The sequence below is a fragment of the Nipponia nippon genome, unplaced genomic scaffold (assembly GCF_047370975.1).
Source record: "Nipponia nippon isolate SJK-2023a ecotype South Korea unplaced genomic scaffold, ASM4737097v1 scaffold_8, whole genome shotgun sequence".
In the NCBI taxonomy this organism is placed as follows: Eukaryota; Metazoa; Chordata; class Aves; order Pelecaniformes; family Threskiornithidae; genus Nipponia; species Nipponia nippon.
Window position 1 is genome coordinate 42159979 of NW_028262402.1, and position 16860 is coordinate 42176838.

Consider the following 16860-nt stretch of genomic DNA (forward strand, 5'->3'; position numbering starts at 1 on the left):
GCTGAAAGTGGCATCATAGTAACAAACAATAGCATTAGCAAGGAAGACTTGCCTGGGAGGCGGCAAGTTGGGTTCTCCTCTTTCTTCCTGGTTGCAGAACAAGACCTTGGTAGTGTTCAATGAACGGGCATTAAGTCTACTCATTAAAAATCAGTAGTTCTGCTGTGATAGTTAAAAGAAATTTAAAATCAATAGGGAATTGGTTTACTCTTGGTTTCCATAGTGGCAATTTTACAAGAAAAATTGCTGGTATGTAAAATAAGTTAAACATTACTTTCATAAAGATGAAAAGTGCTTTCTTATCCTTAGAGCTTGAAAGGCACTAGGTATACAAAAATGGGTGAAGGAGCTTTCAAGTGCTTATTTATTTAAAAAGGCAGAGAAAGAAAAAAAATCCATGAACAGGACAGCAAAAACATTATCTTAAAATGAGTGAAGCTCTTTGTACATCAAGAATATTTACATCCTCCGTTATTGGGTGAGAATGACGTTAAGTTTACACTCTCTCCAAAAACAAAGCAACAGAGATTATATCTGTTTTTCTGTGTTTAGAATAGCTTTAGACCAATTTACAAGTTGTTCATAAGTGTTCTCAAATATTCAGAGTAGCAGATGACGAAGTTTCTACTCTGGGCAGAGCAGGGACATGACTTTTCCTTCAGCCCATGTACACTTCAGTTTCTGAATGAATGAAGAGTAATAAAATGTTTAAAAGTACAGACAGAAAGAGAAATACAGTGGGAGATATAGTAGGAAGCATACAAAAAGGTTTGCTTTTTCGCGTTCCTGGAAATGGCTGTTATTTGCTCAATAAAGTCACTCTAAAAAATCTCATTATAGGTTCTTTGTCTTTTATTTTGACTAATATATTGTGGGAAGGCCTATTAATGTTTTTCATGTGTGATTAGTTAGTTGAATACACTCAGGGTGAGCATGTGCATCTCCCATACACATCAGTGAAAGATGTAAGTGCAAAAGGATATTTTTCTCGTACGCATAGCACTTATTCTCTGATGAACTTTATACTATGGCAACACCCTGTTACCTTGATGATGATTCTAGATGTCCTTTGATTGAAATTAGTGAAAAAATGCATGTCTTAATGCAAGATTTGGCCCAGGAGCTATTATGTGCAATTGTCCTATTCCAGTGTTGCTGAAGAAGAGATTTCATGAGTATTTTTGAAACAGATCAGCTCCTATTAGAAATTATAGGTTAAGTATTATTCTGTATGATCTAACCTATGTGGTGCAGAATATCTTCAGTTACTGAAAGAACAGGTATTTAGTACCTCCTGAATCATAGGTGTCTGCACTGACAATTTTTCCAGTTGTGGTACATCCATGAGATGGAAAAAATGAATTTAGCCCACATATTGTAACTTGTTTTAGGCACCTCTCCTTTTTTTCCTTCATTGATAGATTCTCTGTTTCTGTGCTGCATACATAGATACATTTGAAAAGATTCTTAATTTCTCTTTTTTACTGCTTTTGTACAAACTGTATCAAACTTGATCAAAGTAATATATTTCAGTGTGAGTTAATGATTTTATCTCAGTTCAAAACCATTCCCCAGATAGATCTGCAATTAAATTAATTTGGCACACCTACTAAACCATCCTGAAATGTTACCAGTATAGACTGTAATAGTAGTAAAAAGGAGATGCCATAATCTAAATGCTTCTAAATCAACAAGTTCACATTGTTTTATATCAAACGCCTCTTTAATCTTATTGCATTAGAAATTGGGAATACTATTCTGACTTTTGCAGTTAAAGTTACAATATCGATTTCATTTTCTAGCCAAGTTCCTTGGATTCTCAGCATTAATGAGATGTTATAGCTGTGCATTTTTCCTTGGAGTTTGGATGACTTTCTGTAGGATAATTTAATAAATGACTAAAATGTACTCTAAAGTCTTCATAAGTTGTTTGGCTTTTTAATTAGATTTTCTCACAGTCTCCCATAATGCTCTTCTATCACAGCTATCTACTGGAATCACATCTCTTAACAATGATTCATAGATGAGGAAATGGCCCAGTCCACTTCTGAAGTGTAAAGTTAAATAAAAAAGTAGTCGAGTACCTAAAGTACATTGTAACTGCTTAAGGGTTATTTATGGCAGTGCAGAGTACTTCGAGCCTCATGTGGGTTTATTAAGGACAGTATGTGTATTTGTCATAGTACATTCTTTGTGGTAGCAACATTGTATTTTTGGTCTCATGTTTTCCATCTCTGTTTCCAAAGTCAGCCTCATTACTTGCGGTGCCTGCTCCATGTTTAACAGCTAGCCACCCCACTGAGTTCTAAGTTACTCCTAAGTACTTCCCATATGATATCTGATGGGCAGTGCTGGTACAGAGGTGGTTGGATAAACTGCATCTGAAGTTGTGGGAAGAAGTGAGGCAGGAGAGGCTGCAGAGGTGAAGTCTGGCACTCTGCCGCTGGCCCCTGTGGGTCACTGCGGAGCTGGTGGAGACATTCTCACCTCCCTCCAACAGCAACACCCCAGCTCCCCATGGTCTCCGTGGTGGCAGCTCTGTCTTGGGGTTCTCACAGCTAGACAATGCTTCTGGTATGAGGCATGTAGGTTGAGGAAAACTGCCCAGCTTTATGCCAGCAGATCAATGCATGGAAAAAAGAGGTATTTTTCTCCTCACAAGAAACAGTGCAGGTATGATAACGTAGTCATGCTGATTATGAACCTTCCCTGGGAGGTTTACTGTTACTTTCTGATGAGGAGTGGCAAGGTGGATTTGGAAGATGAGAATGAAGACTTGCTGCCCACTGTTCTTGCAGGATACTGTGCCATAGTTTCAGCCTAATCTTAGTGGTAATAGATGTAAGTTTAAATAAGAATAATCTCTTCAGTAAGGCAGTCAATTACTTACATGTCATATGACACTGTCAAACAACTGTTATGGGATTAGGTCCGTATGTCCTGTCCTACTGTTAAATATTTTTTGAAATTACTTTGTGATGTGGATGTTTTTGATGTGTACATACTCAACATTAATTTTCTAATGTGACCATAGTATCTTTCCTCTTCTGTTTTATAGACCGCTTTTTGTTAAAGCCAAAAAATTAAAAAAAAAAAAAAAAGTTAATTTTAGGAAATGAGTATGCAGTTTTCCCAATTACCCTAACTTAAACACTGTGCACTAGAATTATGCTTTTCAAAGGCTAGTGTATATAATTTTAACAGGAACTGTACAGAGTTGTTTTGCTTTCTGTCTATAAAAAGTACGATAAACAGTAATGCACTGAAGAAATTTGGTTGTCCAACTTTATACAGTCACACACACCAACAAAAAGCATTCTACAGCTTGTTTGTATAGACACTCGTCTGGGTTTTCCATCCCCCCACCCCCCCGTATTCTGGGAGATATAAGGGCAGGCAAATACAACCCTTCCATCTTTTGTCCAAACCCCTTTCTGTTGATGAAAGGAAAATCATCAAGGCTGACACATCCCACAGAATGTAACTGTTGGCAATGGAATACAGTATTCTGCAAGTTTGCACGTGGGTAAGGATGAGAAGATATGTTTACTCCATCTAAAGGGTTTCTGGCTCTCGTTTTTCAGTTGTCTGGAAGTTCTTGCATCACTTTCTTCTCTTATGTATATTAATACTTATTGAACAATGCAAACTAAATAGTGTAATTTATTAGAAAATATTAATAGAGAATGAACAAGGAAATAATGCAGTTGCCATTGTAGGAAATTTACTCTTGTTTTGCTGTAGCTTTTCTGAATTGCAATATTGTAGTGTTTTGCTTGCCAGCTTACAGTACTGAAAATGGCATTGAAAGAAATTCTAGTCTAGTTCCTCCTCTTTTAGGCTTTTCACTATAAATCACAAAAGATAATACATTGAAATGGTTTCTCTGTTGTGAAATGACAAAACAGCACAACAGAGTGTTTGATTAGCCTTGGGCATGGTTCCTGATAGGAAAACCAGTGTCACAGTCTGATAGACTGGATTGTGCAATATCAGAGGTGTGCCTGTGAAAACAACATTGGTGCTAAGTAGGCTGATTTGAAGATGGGAGGTTATGAAATCTTTGTACACTGAAATATTCTACTCTCTACATAAAACTGTCATATGTAAAATGCTTTTCTACACTTGATGTAGAAGCAAAAATAAAACTGTGATCAGGTTTTTAAACATGAAGAGAGCAGCTCTCTTCGCAGCTTAACACTGGCTGCTCCTCAAGTTCAGAACACCCTCAGCTGCTAAGCAACATGCATGTATACCTTCATGTAAGACCTCACTGTTTCTCTCAAAAGCAAGTACAAAGGCCTTCACACTAAGAATTGCTATATGTGTCTCAGAAAGTCATGCAACAGAACTGATCATGTAGTTTTCGGGTTTTTGTTTATTTTGTTTTGTTGATTTTCCACTCAGGAAAATGTTGATTATCAGAACTGAATTTTTCATGGAAATAAATAAATTCTTAGGAGGGCTTCTCTCTGGTCTGAGACAAAACTTACAGTGAGGGGGAATGAGACACCAACAAGCCAATGATTAGGGCACAGATTTGGATAATGGGAGAGCCTCATGCAAAGCCTGATCTCTGCCTGATACTGAACAGGAATTCTAGCAAGTCTTTCTCTGTTTTAGGCATCAAGTATCTCAGACACCAAGCTGTTCCGGCACATCTGTCTTTCTCTTCTATTTATTCACAAAAATATGTCACCATTCCTTTTTTGTGAAGAAGATAAATGAATTAAAACATTTTGATTTTCAGGATTCTTGGTTTCCATCCAGCCCCAGTGCCAAGTCTTTAAGACAGATATGACAAAGCTTTTTTCTTACAAATGAGAGGTGGTTGTGCTTTAGAGTCACTCAGCTGTCAATATTCAGTGTTAGGTGCCTTATTAAGACCTACAGTTGAGAAATACAGAATGCTTACAGCATTAAAGGAAATCGGACTGAGCACATCTGAAAATTCGTGATGCTGGCTCTGCCTGTGCAGAGTGGTTCTGCTCGTTCTGCACATGCACAGGTGTCAACCGAAACTGATTCTACTGAGCACAGGGGGATTTGTCATGATTCATCATCATCATACAGCTATCCGATAAGAATTTAAAATTTTGCTTTAGTTTTCACACATGCTTCACACAAGCGTACCTACCAGATGTGGTGGAAGCAGTGGACAGTGAGGCCCAGCTGGATGTGATGTATGTGGTGTATCCTGCCACCAGAAATTGTCCCAGGTACTGCCTGTGGGAAAAGAGCAATTCATTTAAAACTGTAGCATGGAAAGGATGCCTCATATCTCGCCAGTGGCGCTATGGACTCCATAGCTTTCCTGCTTTCACTATGGTTATCTATACAGTAAGTTGAATATTGTTTTATCTTGCTTTCTCTGGAGGTGATACTACACTAATGAGTTGTAAATTAATCTTTTCAGATTGTTGTCTACAGGAGTGTGCCTTGTAAAGAAAGGCTTGTGAAACTAAGCAGTCGAAAAGATATTAATAAGAAGAGTTAAAGAATAAACTAGATTAAAAGAGATTTAATATTTTTGTATGTTTTCTTCTTGCTGTGCTCATAAGCATGTCTCACGAGCAAGAAAGAGAAGCTACCATGTTGCGATGGTGAGCAAGAAAGCAGATCAGGTGTCCAGAAACAGGCAGGTAGATGTTTGAACTTGCCCTGGATCACTGCTCAATTCCAGCCAAGTTCTCCTAACAGGTGGCTTGCCAACTGGTGTTCCAAGGTGACATTCGTCCAGGGACCTGCCTGGATGACAAACTGCTTCAGACTAAGGAAGAGGGTCTTTGATGAGGAAATTGCCAAAATTCATGTCTCATTAGTGTTTCCTAAAGTTCTTTGGAAGTGAACAACAGTTTAATTAAAGGCTGACATAAACACGCTTCTGCACACTTTCCCTGCAGCATCTTATCACATCAGAATTGATCAAAATTTTTGCCTTGGGCTGTCTTGAACAGCTATACATCTGGAGCACCATTTGTGCAAGCTGCTGATGAACAGGCTACATACGCTATGCGTCCCAGCAGCTCTTCTGTCTTCCTATGTAGACAGATTTACCTTGTTGGGAGATGAGATGATCTAACTCTTTTTATCTGCATAAGCCCTTTTTTCTTTGATGTGATGCTTTAAAATGTATAACATGCCACCCGTTTGTGTGCATACATACTGTATCTCCACAGTAACATGAGAATACAGGCAAGAGTGATTTGAACCAGCACAGATAATTTAAAAAAAAAAAAAAAAAAGCCCGGTTTTCACATTTGAAGAAAATTCTCAGCAGGACAGGACACAGTGTCTTATTAATGTTGACCTTTTGATAACTTTGTCCAAGTGCTTTTATCATCTTTCTGCTTTTCATCTGTACTTAGCATTTTTTTCCAAAAGTCTAAAAATCAGTCACACTTGAAACTCTTTTATTTTCATTCTCAAAGTAATAAGGATTGGAATCTCATTCCTGAAACTTTGACACAGACATAAAAGCAAGTGGCCTATTTTTGTGACCTCTGTTTGTCATTCATTATGTAATTATCAGTATATACTAAGCTCTATGTAGCTACTAGACTATATCTCATGACGTGGAAAAAATAAGACAAGTTTTAAAATGAGAAAAATGTGTGCTTTCTATTACGTAGAAGCTACTAGTAAAATCATATGGACTCTCGCTGTCACTTTAGCTCATTCCACTTTATTTAAAAGCACCGTTTCTTATGACCAAAATTAAAGATAGTGAAAAACTGCTTTGCATTTTTTTTCCCCACTTTTTGTTTTTGTAACTGGTAACTCTCCAAAGAAATGTAATTTGTGTGTTTTCCTATTAAAGCTCTAAGTCTCCTCTCTTGGTCAAGGAGGAAATGGCTGCAGCTTTTCTTCCTAACCTATACAAACAGTTATTGTTCTGTCTCCCTGTTGGCTGCATCTGTTATTTGGCAGTGGCAGGAGCATGAATGCTCTGTTATGATGGCCAGGCACACAGGGGGAGAGCTGCGGGGGGGGGGGGAAGGGGCTATCTGAATTACTTCTCAATGCGAAGTGCAGTGTTTTAACAATGAAGCTGCTCCGTGCGCTTCAGCCGTTATTCGTTGCAGTTGCTTATGCTATATATAACGAGACTTCTTCTGGAAGTACTTCATGGTGTTGTGCTGTGCAGTCTATGTTAAAGTTACTGTTTTGGTGGTAACGAGTATTTTTATGGCAGTGCTGAATTTTCTGTTCCTGACTACCAGTCACATTCACCTTGATGGGAAAACAGCCTTCTGTATGAGAAGTTCATTGCATTTGCTTTGTAATTTATGCCATCTATTTTCTATGTGCTAACTACAGTTCTTACTTCCGTAAAGTAGGAGCAGGAATAAATTACACATTTTTAAAGCAAATGCTAGGGTTATCATAGTCACCAATCTCCTTTTCAGTAGGTTCTTTTCAAATTAGTGATGCCACTGGGGGGTTAATGGATACTCTGATTACATTGCACTTCATATAGCATACTTCTTTTGAGCAACTAAAATATTTTGGTCTTGAAAAACACAGCAACTTTTGCTTGTTTAATGAAGTAACAGTCACCAACCAAATTAAATCTCTGTTGCATTCCAGAAATCAGAGCTGCTGACGCATGCAGACCTTCAGGAGCTAGGCAGCTCTTTCTTTCATGAGTTCTTTTGTTGAATATGAGCTTTACATAAGGAATAGATTTTCCACTTCTAGCCCATGGTTTGTTTTTTCCTTAAAGAGACTTAAGTGCAGTACTTTTAATCTGAAATAAAATTAAACTGTTGGTACATTCTCTCTTTCGTGGTAGCCTATATGTGGTAGAGTCAACAAGATATTTGGTCACTGATAAGTTCTGTGACAACTACTGATGACCACAGTGTTGTAGTGGGAGGCCGTGTCTACAAACTACTAGACATGCTTATCTTTTTCCTCTGACTGTAACATTGCAGCGTTTCTGCAGAGACAGAGATTGCACATGCACAGAACCACAGTACAAAGACAGTAGCTGGTTAATTTTGTCCTGGGCTTTTATAAAACTCTACATCTGTTGTGGAGGTTTGAGAATTTTCTTGCACTGATGGAACTAGGTCCTTATATGAAGAAGCTAGGACTGTCGTTAGAGCAGAAAATAAAACATAATGAAATATTTGAAAATCATTCCAGAATTAATGTGCCTTCTTATCATGGTTTGCTTGTGCAAAACTCAATTTAAAAAAATTCAGTCTTGCAATTTTAAAAATTATTTCTTAGCTTAGCAGAATGAATTCAACAAAATTGTAACCATTTGGCAACTTCGTCTTTGCTACCTGCTGATAGATTCAAAGAAACAAAATATTCTTTGTCTTTCTCAACAACAATTTATTTACCAAATTTTTATGACAGCTAGAGGTGCCTCTATCAGCACTCAGTGTTTTTGATAACAACATAAAATTGCAACAGAAAACATAGAGTAACCTTTGTCATATCTGTTTAAACTGAATGAGTGCTGAATTGCTCTGCTGTCAAGCAATTCCTCGCTCTTGCTGAATTTTTCACTGAATAAAATCCTTTCTCAGCAACCTTCTTGAAGAGGTGAACCTTGCAGGGTATCTGGGAAATCAGCAGACTTAGTAGTCAGAACCAAAGGGGAGCAGGGGATAGCAGGAGGGTGGTGGAGAGGCACTGGCAGAGTCTGCTCTAGGTCTGGTGCCAGTGCCTATGCAGGGCTTGACAGCAGGATGGGGCAAAGCGGACAAGCGGTCTCTCGGTTTGATGGGTCCTGCTCCAAGTACAGCTTTCAGGGGGAAAACCCACTCTTAAACTCCAGCCAGTTCAGAAAGCACTGGTCCAATTTGGTTTCAGTAAGGCATGCACATTTTGCAGGCCTGTTTTTGACTTCCAAGATGATTGTATGTCCCCCAGAATAGCACAGTAGTGTGCAAATATTAAAAGTGCCAAAATCACTTTAAGGGCTAACATGGTCCATGTAGGAAAGTCAGCTGCAGTGTGGCCCTAGTCCACTAAAGTACTTAAGAAAAGACCTTTGCTTTAAACATGAGTTAGTCCCATTGATTTAAAATGGAACCCACTTACAATATTGATGTGTGCCCTATAAAAATATTATAATTAACTTTGAAATAATTTGGTGCGAAGTCCAACAAATGTTGTTTAATTAATTTAAACTTTCAGAAAGGATCTAGTATTTTTGCTTTATGCAGTATCAGTAACCCTGCACGGTAGAAATCATACATTTGTCCCTACTAGTGTATTATCTTCACAGAGTGAGCTCTAAAGAGATGTTTTTGTTGATAGGAAAACTGGAAGGAAGAGGTGGGAAGGCTCTGCTTGAGACATGGAAAATATGAGATAGAGAAGTTAAAGTATCCTTTATTCTTAGGGAGGTTACATTGTTTCACTATGGTTTTGGGAAGGGTAAGGGATGGGTTATGAAATAACAAAATAATAAATACCATAAGCCGGCATGTGTATGGCAGTTACCCTACACACCTGAGTGTAGGTGTTCCATTAAAAAATGCAATAAAGATTATGTGGCTGTTGAAGGAGCAGATGATTTGGTGATGTTCTGGGGAGCTGATAAGTGTCTAGGGAGGTTCTGAAGACATGCACTTCTTTGCTGTTTGGCTTGTCTGGTATGAAAGGAATGCAGTTTCTGTTTTGCAGGACAAAGACCAGTTAGAGGATTATTATTCATTCTCAAGTTTGAAAGAGTTAGTTTAAAGTTAATTTATTGGTCATAGGGGAGTTGGGTCACCAAACAATATTTATGCAAGAACAGTAAAAATAAATATCTTCAGTCTACAAAATGTTGTGTCCTGAGATGGGCTGCTAAGCTAATGTCACTGTTCCATTGTTTTTTCTGTTGCAGATATGTCTTCTCCTACAATGAAGAAACCTGAAAAGCCTTTGTTTAGTCCTACTTCTCCCCAGGATTCTTCACCAAGACTGAGCACTTTTCCCCAGCATCACCACCCAGGAATCCCAGGAGTTGCACACAGTGGTGAGGGTTATGGAGGATGAAGCAATACCTCCCTATTCATTTAGTCTGTTCTTCTTTCCTACAATCATATTGTGATGCATTTTTGCAGAATTTCTTAGAGACCTAATCCCATTTATAATACTGATGATAGCAGAGATGGAAGAGGTTGGGGTATCCTTGCAGGAATGCTCATTAAACTCAGTTCAGGTAGTCTGACTGCTGCAAGTTACTGGAAAGGATTTAGGATTAACCAGTGGATAAAATAAGCTGTAAACTGCATGAAGAAACTGACAGAGGAAAGATCCTCCCCATCTTCCCTCCTTGCACCTACATCCTTTTTAATTATTATATTGTTGCTATGACTATGTTGTATTTAAATAGCAGAATAGGTAGGGTTTAATACACAAGAGAAGTCACAACCATGATCATTATGTGACACAATGAAATAAGTACGAGTGCTTCTTTTGAATGCTCTGTCTAAAGAGGTAGAGTCCTGATAAATACTTTTCAACATCTGTTTTCTGAAATCCATAGTAAAACTATAGTAAAACTTCACTTAAAGTGTGAAGGAGACACTTGAAATGTGACGGAATACATATTACCTTGAGGGTTTATCAGGAATGACAGGGAAATTCCAGTATCATGGTCTGTTTAATTTTAGAGGTGAGAGTGACCCCAATTCTTCAGATGAGAGCATGGAAGTCTCCCCTCAGCAGCTCATCATGTCTCCTTATGAACTGCATATAAAGGGATTAATTTCTTGAGAAGAGCTGGGTGACTAGAGAAGTAGAACAGATTTGAGGACTCTTTCTTCTTTTTTTTAACATGCAGTTCTGCTTTGAGAAGTCTCTGTTTTGTGATTTCTCCATGATTGCAAATTCCTCTCTTTCAATTTGTGTGTAAGGACTCTTTTCCCCTTAACATCCACTGATTTTGCATTATGAAAGTGAGCCTGGACTCATCCTTGTCTCTGTAAGCTTTCCACTACCAGCAAATACCGTAGCACATCAGAGATGATGGGTGAAATGGAAGGGATAGATTTCTTCTGACTTATATTTGTTTTGCACAGCTCCCACATGTCAGAGCAGTAACTAAAGTTTTATGATGCAACTGAACTGGTAGAGCTGTGATTAAAATGAGCCTGTTAAAAAGGAAGTTTCTGTAATTATTTTTGGCCCTATACTTATGTGTAGATCTTTATATTTACTTCAGTGTATAATTTTTAGATATATGTATTTGAGTGACAGTCATGACTTAATTTGTAGATGAGCTATTTACTTGCTAGGGAACCTGATTTCTATCTGTGTAGCCTGTTCTATTATGTCAGTGAGCTATGTTTTTGAGATTTGCAAGGTTTTGATTACCAAGTACAGCAATTTTGGAACATTCTTACTGTTGTTTTTTCTTGAGCAAACTATGACTTGGTCTCAGCTCAAAAATAGCAAGTCATTTAAAAATTAAGCTGGAAAAAAACCAAAGATATGAGAGGTGGTCCAGAAGAGCAGTGCTGGTGCAGTATAGACCTGTGAGCAGTTTATAAGATACCTTGCTTATACAGACCTGATTTTTTCCCACTAATGAAAATGAAAGCACTGTTGTCTTTTCTCCATTTCCATTGAATTCAGTACCTCCTTTTTTAATACATTGCCAAGGAGGTGGCCTCTAGGTGTGTAGTAAGGGTGGAAAGTTGGTTGTTGTGCAATGTGATAGAAGAACACTTTCCACTTCCAGCTGGATGACTGGGCCGCAGCAGGACATGCTATACATTCCTTTCACTGTGAAAACATTGCTGATTGTTTAGACATTACATATCGTCTACAGATGATAGAGAAGTGTGTGTTTGTAGGGGCTGGGAAGAAAGAAACTGCAAAGAAAAATATGTATAGGGTAGATACTTTTTTGTTTGTCAGCGATATTTGTATTGGATGGATTGGTTTCCCAGGCCCTGAAGTTGAATGTTCATTAGCATTTTCGCAAAGGTCAGCTAATATTCATGGCATTATTGATGAGTGGTTATTACCTGGTCCCCACGTGAGGCAGGTAGAGTGCAATGCAGCGTGGAATGACCTACTGTTTCTTCAGACTTGGTGACTTTGCTCTCCTCTGTTGGAGTGCTGTGGATAAAAGTGTAGGTTTTATTTATTGAGTAAAATATTTGTTTTGTTTATTTGGGCTCCAGATGGGAAAACTGTATAATTGAAATGTCTTTTATCCTGGAGAACAATTACTCTTTAAAGAAAAAATGAAAAAATATGATGCATAACCCACAAAACCAAACCAAGATACAATATTTACAAATTTGAAACAGTAGCACTTTCCATTGCCTGGGATGATGTGAGGGGAAGACATGTAAGTGTTTCTGTAACGATGCCATGAAGCAGGAGTGTCGTGTACTGATTTATAACTAACTTTTTATTTTTCTTGCTGTAACACAGAGGTGAAGAATTTTAGAAGAAACAAGATGCGAAGTAATTTTAATTTTATTTTATCTTCTCCAGTCATCTCAACTAGAACTCCACCTCCACCTTCACCATTGCCATTTCCAGCACAAGCTATTCTCCCTCCTGCCCCGTCTAGCTACTTCTCTCATCCAACGATCAGATATCCTCCCCACCTGAATCCTCAGGATACTCTGAAGAATTATGTACCTTCTTACGACCCGTCCAGCCCGCAGACTAGCCAGGTACTGTAAAACAATGCGAGCCCTCCAAAAGAAATTGTGTGAGGAATATGTGTCTTCCAAGGTGTTTAGACTGGTATCTCACTAGTTCTGGTCTCAGAGCAAGCTGGGAGCTGGCATATAAGTGATCCAGCAACTTTTCCTGTTCAGCGTGGTTGAATAAAGGGGGCAGGTTAGTCATATCGACTTGCTGTTCCTCTGTCAAGTGTAAGAAAAATACTTATACTGAACGATCTGGCAGCACTAACACGGCAGGTCCTAGTCCCACACCCCTGCTGCAGGCTGGGTGCCTCTGTGGCCATGCAGGGCTGCCAGAGATGAAGCTCCTGCTGCAGGATGGAGCAAGGACTGCGCTGATACGTACATGCGCACGCATGCACACGTGCAGACATACAGGTATATTTATAGACTGACAATGAAAATAAACTCTGGCCAGGTAATGCTTGCCCTGTTGCATAGGCACCTGACATTTCTTTGCGCAGGTGAAAAGACATTACTGTAGTGAGCACAGCACAGACCCACAAAATAGTGGTTTTTTTTCTTCCTTTTGTAGAGAACATGCAGTAACAGATGATTTTGTGGCTACTACACTGATTCAGACCTGGGTCTGATATAGGAAATTAACATGGTTTTCATTAGCGAAGTAATTTGTGAAGGACTGTGTGCAAAACTGCTTTCTATGGTAGCATCAGCACATAGTGTTGTGTGATAACATGTGATCTGCCCTATAGGATAAACTGCAGTTGAGACTTGGTCTGTCAATACTTGGAATATTTCCAGTCTCAGTGTAATGTAATCTTTTCTGCTCAGGCTGTTATTTATTTTTGATGCCTTGACCGAAAGGCTCCTGGGGAGCCCTGTAGCTTGTGCTGTAGTATGTTTTTTGGAAGAGCCTTGGGAATGTAAACTGAAGAGACATCAGTCAGGTTTTTCTGCTCCAAAGAGTTAGGTTCCTTTGGAAGGACTGTCTTATCAGGGATGAAGGGGTTGCTGTGACAGCATTTTGGTTTGGGCTTTGTTTTGTTTTGTTTTTCACCAATAATGACAGGCCTTTCAGTGTGCGTCTCAGGCACAACAGCAATAGAACTTGAGACTGAATCAAACTTTCTATGTTGAATAACAGATATGGCCCCTCTGGGCTGTTCAGAAGGTCATTGTGGCTATTGTCCCCATGGGATAATGTTCTGGTCCAGCTGTGTGACTTTCTACGTATTTAAAAAACAAAAAGTGGGTCCATAAAATCAAATTTTACTTTGAAGGGAAAAATCCTAACTATGTGATTTTTTTTGGTTACAACATTAATGCAAATTAAACCAAAAAGTGAAAATGGAGTATGTTGGCTCTAGAATACAAATTGCTATCTGCGCATGGATTAAAAGTCTTTCAGTCCCATATAGCATTTTTGCTGAGACTCAGCTGGGAATGTTGCATGCAGGACCTGATTTTAATTTGTGTAAAATTTCCATGAATAACAAAGTCTAATTAAGACATCCATTAAAAGTCCTTAACGTTAATTCAGTGCGGAAAATCTTAGAGTTCTGTTGGATTATTTTTTTTTAAACTGATGTCTTAATTAGGCACTATTAAGGGAAAAATTATGCAAATTAAAATCAGGCCCTTACTGTTATGCATTTCTTTAATTATTCAGTGCTTGTTTTACTTACATTTTGATTTCTTATATGTATTAAAAGAGCAGATTAGGTGATAATCTCTCTGGATTGTTCAGTGTTCTGCTTTGGATCGTCACTGACAAAATACAACATCTAAATGCAGTATCTGACTTTCTTTCAGACAGTTGACAAATGTTCTGTCTTGTCATTTTAATGTTGGGGAGTTCATTGAGCATGAGAAGTGCTTTCAACTCTTTGCCCAACAAGAGTCCTACTCTCTTCCCTTATCTGCAGTTGAAAGATTAATCTTTAGACCTTAAAAGATAAATTTTTTTTTTGCTGATTTTTTTCAGAGTAGTAGCAAACTGAAAACACTACCTATTCTTGTGTTGTGGCACCACAGGGAATAACAGGCCAAACTGGCCTCAATTTACTACTTTCATCACCTTTCATAACCTTTATATTAGGGTAATGATATTTTTCATTTCATTCGGTGTTTGATTTAGTTCCTGAGAAGAGGGGATGGGGTTAAACAACACCAAGTATGGGATTCCAGGCATAAGCATGAGCTATTCTCTGCAATTTATTATCATTAATCACTATTATTAGTGGAATCTCTTTTAAATTAATTCTTGAAAGTTCACCTCTAAGATATGCTGTACATTAGAGGAGTTGCATGCCCAGTCAAAATATCTCTAAATAGAACAGTTAAAGGATGGCTGTACAAAAAGTAAGACAGCAAGAATAATTTTTTGCTTAGGAAAAGAAGAAGCAGCCGTCTGTGAAGTTTCAGTGACAAAAGGGAATTGTTCTGATACAATGGCATGCTTTGAGCCAAACCAGTTTTTCTTTTCTAAATAAAACATGAGTTTTTATTCAAAGAAATTTAATTATTATAAAATGCAAAACTGCATCTGTAGGAATACCACATCAAATTTAATTATACTTTCCCACCTCAAAACATACTCATTTGGATTTCAAAAGAACTATGATGATAGTTTTAATTTCAGTTTTAGAAATAGAAAGGATGGATACCCTGACAGCATTTACCTAAAATGAACTGTTCCTCCCCAACATCTTTCAGTAATACGCTAATTTAGATTGTTACGACAAGCAACTGAGATGCCTTATACTCCCCTCAGCAATTTTGAGATTAATTACATTACTGCTGCACTGATTATAGTGAGACAGTCATGGTATTCAACGGAATACTTTAAGTAAAATTAGTTTAAAGATATAGAGCTCCCATAGGTTTCCACGGTGGGAAGCAGTGGGCAATTTTCTTGACATAATGTTAAATACTCCAAATTATGTGTGATGAACAGTCAGGAAGTTCAAACAGGCCCTTTGGCTGCAGTGAAAAATGATTCAACAATGGATGATCCTAAACAAAAGAGAGCCGTGGCTGTTGGTTTTGTGCATATCTGTTTTTTATACCCTGCCGAATCTGGAGAATAAATAAACAAATGTACTGAACAGAAATGGACCTTGTTAGATATAGAGCTGGACTTGCCTCCAACTAGTAGTCTGAAAAGTTCCCAAGGTTTTGAGAACTGCTGTACTTTCCACCAATTAAGTAATTCTGCTGAGCCCTTTTATTATACTTATTTCAATGCTTTTCTTCTTAGCTAGGCACACATATTACTGGATGAGATTGCGTGTGCGAGTATATCTGTATTATGATGAGTTGCTGGCCTCTCCATAATTAAATTGATACTGGTCACTCACGGTAATTTTCAGCAAAAAGTAATCAATTGGTATGTATCTAATCCAGCTACGCTGTTTATCCATCTACAGTGTATGGAGGTTTTCAAAGCTACCACAAATTTTGCACATGTATTTCCTTTCTGAAGGATTCCAGATGGGTGAATCTTTTAATCTTGGAAAATATTACCTCTTCTGTGTGTACGTTCATAAGTGCACGCACACACACAAATATGCACACACTTGAAATTCATTAATAATAATCAAGAGGGTATGAATCAATATCCAGTATCAAAATCAGGCTTCCAATAAGCCTGAACAAATCAACAAGCACAACAACACTTGTGTGGCTGAAGTCAAAACCAAAACCTCCAAACTTAATGCCCCGTCGAGTTAAATGGAATAATTTCCTGATTGAGGTGTGGTGAATCACAGAAGAAGGGTCAGCAAGTGTGATGAAGGAAATGATAGTAAAGCAAACAGTGAAGGTGAATCCTCCTGAAGAGCATTCTGGCATCAGTGAGAAATTTTTTTTCTGACTGAACCAAGCGAACAGCAGTAGACAATCTTTCAAGCCCTTTGAGTTTAGATTAGGAAGGGCACAGTTTGCAGCTAACCTTAAATCACATTTTGTGATATTTTTGATAAAATATGCAGTTTTCAGTGGCATGGTAAAAATCGCTCCAATTTGGGGGAGTTAGATATTGGACCCTTTTTCTCTTACAATAAATGGCTCACACTTGCTACATACTACAGTCCAAGTGAACCACTGCCAACATATTGACTAAAATTCCAGGGGCTCTTAAAATGTACTTTGTTGCAATGTGGGCTAGTTTGCAGCTTTATCATTTTAATGGTTTTATCTTCATCTGAAGACAGAAATATCTGAACTGCTTGAGAAG

The 16860-nt window shown here is 38.1% G+C and overlaps 1 protein-coding gene across 10 annotated transcripts in view; it reads left to right on the forward strand.

Moving 5' to 3' along the window:
• Positions 1-16860, forward strand: part of NFIB (nuclear factor I B) — a 181382-nt gene that overhangs the window by 124290 nt on the left and 40232 nt on the right. For 7 of the 10 annotated variants that reach the window (XM_087741785.1, XM_087741790.1, XM_087741791.1 and 4 more), the window contains exons 7-8: positions 9854-9985; positions 12400-12647. In XM_087741785.1, the coding sequence (XP_087597911.1) occupies positions 9854-9985; positions 12400-12647 (380 nt within the window). The remainder of the gene's footprint in view (positions 1-9853; positions 9986-12399; positions 12648-16860) is intronic. The other 3 variants (XM_087741788.1, XM_087741795.1, XM_087741789.1) reach the window with 1 other exon arrangement.